Genomic DNA, 9,878 nt, shown 5'->3' with positions numbered 1-9,878 from the left:
TCTCCTTGAAGAGGTCCTTCACATCCCTTGTAAGTTGGATTCCTAGGTATTTTATTCTCTTTGAAGCAATTGTGAACGGGAGTTCACTCATGATTTGGCTTTCTGTTTGTCTATTATTGGTGTAGAGGAATGCTTGTGATTTTTTCACACTGATTTTGTATCCTGAGACTTTGCTGAAGTTGCTTATCAGCTTAAGGAGATTTTGGGCTGAGATGATGGCGATTTCTAAATATACAATCATGTCATCTGCAAATGGGGACAATCTGACTTCCCCTTTTCCTAATTGAATACCCTTTATTTCTTTCTCCTGCCTGATTGCCCTGGCCAGAACTTCCAACATTATGTTGAATAGGAGTGGTGAGAGAGGACATCCCTGTCTTGTGCCGGTTTTCAAAGGGAATGCTTCCAGGTTTTGCCCATTCAGTATGATATTGGCTGTGGGTCTGTCACAAATAGCTCTTATTATTTTGAGATACGTCCCTTCAATACCTAATCTATTGAGAGTTTTTAGCGTGAAGGACTGTTGAATTTTGTCAAAGGCCTTTTCTGCATCTACTGAGCTAATCATGTGGTTTTCGTCTTTGGTTCTGTTTATATGCTGGATTACGTTTATTGATTTGCGTATGTTGAACCAGCCTTGCATCCCAGAGATGAAGCCCACTTGATCATGGTGGATAAGCTTTTTGATGTGCTGCTAGATTTGGTTTGCCAGTATTTTACTGAGGATTTTTGCATCGATGTTCATCAGGGATATTGGTCTAAAATTCTCTTCTTTTGTTGTGTCTCTGCCAGCCTTTGGTATCAGGATGATGTTGGCCTCATAAAATAAGTTAGGTAGGATTCCTCTTTTTCTGTTGATTGGAATAGTTTCAGAAGGAATGGTACCAGTTCCTCCTTGTACCATTGGTAGAATTCGGCTATGAATTATCCGGTCGTGGACTTTTTTGGTTGGTAGGTTATTAATTATTGTCTCAATGTCAGAGCCTGTTATTGGTATATTCAGGGATTCAACTTCTTCCTGGTTTAGTCTTGGGAGGGTGTGTGTGTCCAGGAATTTATCCATTTCTTCTAGGTTTTCTAGTTTATTTGCGTAGAGATGTTTATAGTATTCTTTGATGGTAGTTTGTATTTCTGTGAGATCAGTGGTGATATCCCCTTTATCATTTTTTATTGCATCTATTTGATTCTTCTCTCTTCTTCTTTATTAGTCTTGCTAGCGGTCTATCAATTTTGTTGATCTTTTCAAAAAACCACCTCCTGGATTCATTGATTTTTTTAAGGGTTTTTTGTGTCTCTATCTCCTTCAGTTCTGCTCTGATCTTAGTTATTTCCTGCCTTCTTGCTAGCTTTGGAATGTGTTCACTCTTGCTTCTCTAGTTCTTTTAATTGTGATGTTAGGGGGGTCAATTTTAGATCTTTCCTGCTTTCTCTTGTGGGCATTTAGTGCTATAAATTTCCCTCTACATACTGCTTTAAATGTGTGCCAGAGATTCTCGTATGTTGTGTCTTTGTTTTCATTGCTTTCAAAGAACATCTTTATTTCTGCCTTCGTTTCGTTATGTACCCACTAGTCATTCAGGAGCAGGTTGTTCAGTTTCCATGTAGTGAGCGGTTTTGAGTGAGTTTCTTAATCTTGAGTTCTAGTTTGATTGCACTGCGGTCTGACAGACAGTTTGCTATAATTTCTGTTGTTTTACATTTGCTGAGGAGTGCTTTACTTCCAACTATGTGGTCAATTTTGGAACAAGCATGAAATGTGGTGCTGAGAAGAATGTATATTCTGTTGACTTGGGGTGGAGAGTTCTGTAGATGTCTATTAGGTCCACTTGGTGCAGAGCTGAGTTCAATTCCTGGATATCCTTTTTAACTTTCTGTCTGGTGGATGTGTCTAATGTTGACAGTGGGGTGTTAACATCTCCCATTACTATTGTTTGGGAGTCTAAGTCTCTTTGTAGGTCTCTAAGGACTTGCTTTACGAATCTGGGTGCTCCTGTATTAGGTGCATATATATTTAGGATAGTTAGCTCTTCTTGTTGAATTGATCCCTTTACTATTATGTAATGGCCTTCTTCATCTCTTCTGATCTTTGTTGGTTTAAAGTCTATTTTATCAGAGACTAGGATTGCAACCTCTGCTTTTTTTTGTTTTCCATTTGCTTGGTAGATCTTCCTCCGTCCCTTTATTTTGAGCCTATGTGTGTCTCTGCACGTGAGATGGGTCTCCCAAATACAGCACACTGATGGGTCTTGACTCTTCAGCCAATTTGCCAGTCTGTGTCTTTTAATTGGAGCATTTAGCCCATTTACATTTAAGGTTAATATTGTTATGTGTGAATTTGATCCTGTCATTATGATGCTAGCTGGTTATTTTGTTCGTTAGTTGATGCAGTTTCTTCCTAGCATCGATGGTCTTTACAATTTGTCATGTTTTTGCAGTGGCCAGTACCGGTTGTTCCTTTTTTTAGTGCTTCCTTCAGGAGCTCTTGTAAGGCAGGCCTGGTGGTGGCACAATCTCTCAGCATTTGCTTGTCTGTAAAGGATTTTATTTCTCCTTCACTTATGAAACTTAGTTTGGCTGGATATGAAATTCTGGGTTGAAAATTCTTTTCTTTAAGAACACTGAATACTGGCCCCCACTCTCTTCTGGCTGGTAGAGTTTCTGCCAAAAGATCTGCTGTTAGTCTGATGGGCTTCCCTTTGTGGGTAACCCGACCTTTCTCTCTGGCTGCCCGTAACATTTTTTCCTTCATTTCAACTTTGGTGAATCTGACAATTATGTGTCTTGGAGTTGCTCTTCTTGAGGAGTATCTTTGTGGCGTTCTCTGTATTTCTTGAATTTGAATGTTGGTCAGCCTTGCTAGGTTGGGGAAGTTCTCCTGGATAATATCCTGCAGAGTATTTTCCAACTTGGTTCCATTCTCCCTGTCACTTTCAGGTACACCAGTCAGACATAGATTTGGTCTTTTCACATAGTCCCATCTTTCTTGGAGGCTCTGTTTGTTTCTTTTTACTCTTTTTTCTCTAAATTTCTCATCTCACTTCATTTCATTCATTTGATCTTCAATCACTGATACCCTTTCTTCCAGTTGATCGAATCAGCTACTGAATCAGCATTCGTCACATAGTTCTCGTGACATGGTTTTCAGCTCCATCAGGTCATTTAAGGACTTCTCTACACTGGTTAGTCTAGTTAGCCATTCATCAAACCTTTTTTCAAGGTTTTTAGCTTCTTTGCGATGAGTTCGAACTTCCTCCTTTAGTTCAGAGAAGTCTGATCGCCTGAAGCCTTCTTCTCTCAATTCATCAAAGTCATTCTCCTTCAAGCTTTGTTACGTTGCTGGCGAGGAGCTGCATTCCTTTGGAGAGGTGCTCTGATTTTTAGAATTTTCAGCTTTTCTGCTCTGTTTTATCCCCATCTTTGTATCTATCTTTGGTCTTTGATGATGGTGACGTACAGATGGGGTTTTCATGTGGATGTCCTTTCTGTTTGTTAGTTTTCCTTCTAACAGTCAGGACCCTCAGCTGCAGGTCTGTTGGAGTTTGCCGGAGTTCCACTCCAGACCCTGTTTGCTGGGTATCAGCAGTGGAGTCTGCAGAACAGTGAATACTGCTGAACAGCAAATGTTGCCGCCTGATCGTTCCTCTGGAAGCTTTGTCTCGGAGGGGTACCCAGCCGTGTGAGGTGTCAGTCTGCCCCTACTGGGGAGTGCCTCCCAGTTAGGCTACTCGGAGGTCAGGGATCTACTTGAGGAGGCAGTCTGTCCGTTCTCAGATCTCAAACTCTGTGCTGGGAGAACCACTACTCTCAATAATAACTTTTTGCCGGGCACGGTGGCTCAAGCCTGTAATCCCAGCACTTTGGGAGGCCTAGACGGGCGCATCACAAGGTCAGGAGATCGAGACCATCCTGGCGAACACGGTGAAACCCCATCCCTACTAAAAAATACAAAAAACTAGTCGGGCGAGGTGGCGGACAGAGCTGAGATCCGGCCACTGCACTCCAGCCTGGGCGACAAAGCGAGACTCCGTCTCAAAAAAAAAATAATAATAACTTTTTATCGGTGGATTTATCTTCTTAGTTGTGCTTTCCTTGGATCAATGCATTATGAGTTATTCTGAAAACACCCTAAGGATAATGCCCTAGAGAGGCATAATTGCCAGAGTTAACTTAATCTGAGATGAAAATAACATATTGATAACTGCAATGATTACTAAACGTTAAGGTGGTCTAGTTGTAACATCTATCACTCTGCTGATTACCAGGTTATTTTGACTAAATAGCTGGCCAAAGTTGGCATCTCTTTCCTTCTTTATCATGTCACGTACAACACTCCCAAAACATGAAGCTTGGTCCAGAAGTATCCAGACAGTAGAGGACGGTTTTTTAATCCCTTGGTAAAAATAACCCCGTTTCAAACCTGACCCACAACCCTGTCTGAGGTATCAAATATACAGATTTATATACTCCTTTTACTAAGATTTATTGAGCTCCAACTATATGACAGGTAAATAAATAATGTTAAGTGTTGAAGATGCAAAAAGAAAAAAGAAATTGTCATTATCTCAAAGAAGTTGTCATCTAAGCACAACATGCAAACAAATAGAGTTATCCACAAGGCAAGAACACAGATGAAGGAGTGGCTACATGTGTCTAGGAAATGTTAGAGAAATATCACAAAAAAGAGCTGAGATTTGAAGGATGAATTTTAAATATACCAAGTAGATGGGAGATACTTGAGAAAGCAAGTGATCTCAGAAAGAAAGAAGAGTATAAGCAAAAGCATACAGTAATGAAAACATTTTAAGCTCTGAGGACTACAAATGGCTGGCTGAGGCCAAATCAAGAAAAATCATGTATACAGTGTATACTTGGGATTTATTTTACAAAAGATACTGCAAGACCAACTCTGGGCTTCCTTCTCTTTCACCTATGTCATAATGGGGTACTCTAATGGGACTCCGCAGTATATGACGGGGAGTCTCTATGCTATATATAATTAAAATATAATTGCATTAATAAGGAATATCCCCAGCCTCTTAAATCTACTAAAAAAAAAAAAAAAAAAAAAACTGAGTGTTTCAAAATTCTTATTTGCAATAAATTAATGTTCCCACAAAATCACAGGATCTAAAAATAATCCAACTATAAAAACAGGTAATATTTGACTCATAGTCAAAAGCTTCTTTATGCTATATATAATTAAAATATAATTGCATTAATAAGGAATATCCCCAGCCTCTTAAATCTATAAAAAAAAAAAAAAAAAAAAAAACTGAGTGTTTCAAAATTCTTATTTGCAATAAATTAATGTTCCCACAAAATCACAGGATCTAAAAATAATCCAACTATAAAAACAGGTAATATTTGACTCATAGTCAAAAGCTTCTTTTCCTATATAATGAATCATTAGTGTTTTAAAATTTTAAAAAGCCCTATAAAGGCTTATGATAATAATAATTATTTTTTTTCAAGATACCAGCTCTTGCTCTGTCATCCAGTCATGGAGTGTAGTGGTGGAACGCCTGGGCTTAAGTGATCCTCCTGCCTTTCCCTCCCGAGTAACTGGGACGACAGGCATGTGCCACCACATTCAGTTAATTTTTAAATTTTTTGTAGAGACAGAGTCTCATTACATTTCCCAGCCTGGTCTTTAACCCCTGGCCTCAAGCGATCTTCCCACCTCATGCCTCCCAAAGTGCTGGGATTATAAGCATGAGCCACACGCTTGGCCTATGATTATAATCTTTAAAAAGAAAATCTGACTAATCATTTCTCAAGCTGGAAATGAGAAAGAGTAATCATTTTTTAAATATACATATTCTATTGGAAATCATACACCAAAGGAATCATCATTTCTTTAAAAATAAGCAAACAAAACAGAAACAGGTCTTTTAACAATCATTCCTTGGGTACCCAAGTGATTATTTTGTATAATGTAAGAGTTAAAATTCTGAATAGTGATCATCAAAAAGCATTCTACATATATATTATTCCAGGAAATTTTTTCTATTATAAGAAAAGGGGGCTAGGCATGATAGTTCACGCCTGTAACCCCAGCACTTCGGGAGGCCAAGACAGGTGGATCACTCGAGCTCAGGAGTTCGAGACCAGCCTGGCCAACATGGTGAAACCCCAACTCTTAAAAAAATACAAAAACTAGCCGAGCATGGTGGCACACACTTGGTAGTCTCAGCTATTCAGAAGGCTGAGGCAGGAGAAACTCCTGAATCTGGGAGGCAGAGTTTACAGTGGGCCGAGATCAAGCTACTGCGCTCCAGCCTGGGCAGGAGCAAGACTCTCTCAAAAAAGAATAATAAAAAAGAAAAAGAAAAGGGTTACCCTTGTAATTACTGACCTAAGAGAATTAGGATTTGAAAACATCAAGCTTTTTTGCTAAGCCAGGACAATTAAGTAAAACTTACTGAAATAAAACTATGACCTATTAAAGACAGCCTCAATATGAACTTCTTTTTCGGCTGATAGATGATACACACTTACTTAAATATCTTATTGTTTAAATGTGGAAAAACAAGAAATAAACAATTTATTCCGTAAAACTGAAAATTTTAAATTCAACTTTGGACTGCCAATACCATGTTTCCACTGATACAAAAATAGTTGTATACTTCCCCTATATATGAACTCAGAAGCTAAGAGCCAATGAAAATCAGAACATAATCATAATTAAAACTCATATGTTATCCCAGCTTATTGAATTGTATATCATGAAGCATTTCACTAGAACCTAGCCACTGTTTGTAAGCTGATAAAAATCCAGTTTCTTAAACTACTTAGCTGAAGATTAGATTCTGTGAGCCTAAAAGAATAAGTCTTAACCTGTAAGATCCAGCTTCAAACAGCCAGCCAGGCCCATTCATACATCACTATATAAACTAAATTAATAGACAAAAATGTTTTAAAACGTTTTTAGAAACAAATATAAAATATTAATATTAGAAAGGACTTTAGACATTATGACTCTCTTAATATATGAAGAAAAAGGCTAAGGAAAGTTTAAATAACTTGGTCAGAATGGTAAAAAAAAAAAAACCAACATATAAATCTATATATGCCATTATAGTAATCATAACGTAATTTTAAAATTTTCATAGAACTCTTCTTCATTCAAAGACCTAAATATTAATGAAGTAACTTTTACAGTGCAATAATACCAAGAAGTAGATAGAAGTAAGACTACTGTGCCACTTACCAAATTATCTCCTCTCAGCTCCAAATTTATCCTTCACTTTTATAGATTATGCAATGGAACTGAGTCCTTTAAATATTTTTGCTTTGCCAGTTGGCATAACGTTAAGCTTTGTCAGTAAAAAGCACTGAAAGGATAAGGCAGGAAAAAGGAGTTTGCTTCCTATCTCTAATGTGAACTCCTGCAACCAAGCACAGTTTTTCCAGTGCCAGGGTCTTCCAGTGTGGGCAGTTTCCCCAGCACCATAGCACCAAAGTCCTGCAGTCAGTTTCACCAGGGCCCACCTGCTGAATGAACAGTGCAACACCCAACAGCTTCTCCTGCCTCATTTCCCCACGTCCCCAGACATTTTGTAGCATACTACCTCTGATGAGAAACCTCTCCTTAAAAAGTATTTCTCAGTGCCCTAGAGAGAGGTGTTCCAGCAAGTTCCAGAGGGGAATTCCCAACAAGTTACACTAGCATGGCATCACAGAGACTTCTCTGCCATCCAGTGAGCCATGACACCCTCTTTAATAAGGTCTAAATCTCAGCACTCAGCAAGGGGGCCTCTTCTTTAGGGTGGTTTATCTCAGTCCCAGGGTTAGTGGCAGTTCATAGTATCTGTTATTTCTTTATTTTACAAAGACCTCTTTACTTTTCAGTAGCCAAGCCTTTATTACTCCAATCTCCTGATATAGGTAGTCATTCTTTTTATTACACTTTCCCTATTGAAATTACTGTGTGGTTTATTTGACTAGAGCATGACGGATACAATCACCAACACACGGTTGCTACTACCGCAAAAAATTAAAAGCTAGAGTACATTTTTGGAATCACTATTAAAAGAACAGATGTTAAAAGACTTAAAGATATAGGAAATTTGGGCCAGGCGTGGTGGCTCATGCCTGTAATCCCAACACTTCGAGAGGATAAGGCGGGCGGATCACTTGAGGTCAGGAGTTCAAGATCAGCCTGGCTAACGTGGTGAAACCCTGTCTCTACCAAAAATACAAAAATTAGCTGAGCATGGTGATGCACGCCTGTAATCCCAGATCCTTGGGAGGCTGAGGCAGGAGAATCACTTGAACCCAGCAGGCAGAGGTTGCAGTGAGCCGAGATCACACCACTGCACTGCAGCCTTCCAGCCTGGGTGACAGAGTGAGACCATGCAAAAAAAAAAAAAAAAAAAAGATACAGGAAATTTAAGACAATCAGGAGAGAAAAACGTATCATTTGAGTTGGGAGTCAGCTAGGAAATATACATATTCCTATTCTTAACTGGAACTTTAAATGATGTGTTGAATGTTTAAGATCTTACAAATTTTAAAATAACTAGTCATATTTCTAAAACAGAAGGTTTCTCATTTAACTGTTATATCAAGTGTAAAGAACATCACACACTTTCTTTTTATTACAATCAGTCGGCTGTTTATAGCTTTATCATTCAGTATCTAAATTTCTCTGAAATCATCCTTGTAAAGGAAACATTCTATGGATATAATGGACTGCTATTTGAAACAGTAATTAAAGTTATTTGAGAGTTAGAAAATTATTTAACTCTTAGACATCTCTTGCCTTCTAGTGAGGGGGTTTATTAGCTTATGGTAATTTTCTCTTCATTGAAAGCACTTTAATTTTCTCAGTACCTCAAGAACACAGCCATCATTTGGTTGTTTTTGTCTTTAAAAGTTTTAAATGTAAATTTTCTAAAAGACTAAATTTCAAATTTTTAAGAAAATGAAACAATGACCAAAGTTGGCAGCTTTATCCACACTACTCTTAACGTTAAAATAAGTAACTTTTTAGAATGTTAAGATAATATATTAAGGTTACACATAAAAGTAATTTTCTCATTAACTCATACTTTATATACGGCACATTTTCCCCAAAAAAGTGTTACTGAAATAATGTCACTTGTACCAATTATTATCCACTTAAATAAACGATATATTTAAATTTTCTAGAGCCCAAGGCTGAATAAAATCTTCTATTTCCCTAAGTAATCTAAGAGACCCACATGTACCTAAGAACCTCTAAATTATACAATAAACTTCAGCAAAACAGGGAGGATATTCTATTATAAATGCCCATTCTATGTTCATTTACAATTACTTCATTTCTGCCTTCTTGATTTTTTTCTCTCATTAAATTACAGAGTTTTAAAACTACTTTACCTTTCTGCTGTAAGGATTACTAATTACTAATTTGGTGTCATCTGAGCCAGATAAAATATATTCTCCCGTGTCATTCCAACAGATTGTATTAACCTAAAAAGAAAGCAAAAAAGAAATATAAGCAAATTGGACATAAAAGAAAATATGCCATCTTTCACTCACCTGGGGGTACAAAACTTTTACCACTAATGAGGTTATATGTTAAAAAGTAGTTAACATAGGTGTGTCCAATCTTATGGCTTCCCTGGGCCACAGTGGAAGAAGAATAACTGTCTCAAGCCACACATAAAATACACTAACACTAGCTGATGAGCTAAAAATAAATTGTAAAAAACATCATAATGTTTTAAGAAAGTTTACGAATTTATGTGGGCCACATTCAAAGCTGTTCTAGGCCTCATGCAGCCCACAGGCCGCGTGTTAGACAAGCTTGATTTAACAGTTGATGTATTAAAAAAACAAGCTTTGGTACCAGTACCATGCTGTTTTGGTTACTGTAGCCTTGTAGTATAGTT

General features: G+C 37.7%; 1 protein-coding gene across 4 annotated transcripts in view; it reads right to left on the bottom strand.

Annotated features, from left to right (window-relative positions):
• The window catches only part of DCAF6 (DDB1 and CUL4 associated factor 6), a 142,999-nt gene that overhangs the window by 100,553 nt on the left and 32,568 nt on the right, over positions 1-9,878 (bottom strand). For 3 of the 4 annotated variants that reach the window (XM_011933404.1, XM_011933406.1, XM_011933407.1), the window contains exon 3: positions 9,364-9,456. The exons of the other annotated variant lie outside the window; for it this stretch is intronic. In XM_011933404.1, coding sequence (XP_011788794.1) covers positions 9,364-9,456 — 93 coding nt within the window. The remainder of the gene's footprint in view (positions 1-9,363; positions 9,457-9,878) is intronic. 4 annotated transcript variants of the gene reach the window in all.

The sequence above is a fragment of the Colobus angolensis genome, unplaced genomic scaffold, assembly GCF_000951035.1.
Source record: "Colobus angolensis palliatus isolate OR3802 unplaced genomic scaffold, Cang.pa_1.0 Scaffold126, whole genome shotgun sequence".
NCBI classification, from domain to species: Eukaryota; Metazoa; Chordata; class Mammalia; order Primates; family Cercopithecidae; genus Colobus; species Colobus angolensis.
This window is presented reverse-complemented; position numbering and strand designations above follow the sequence as displayed.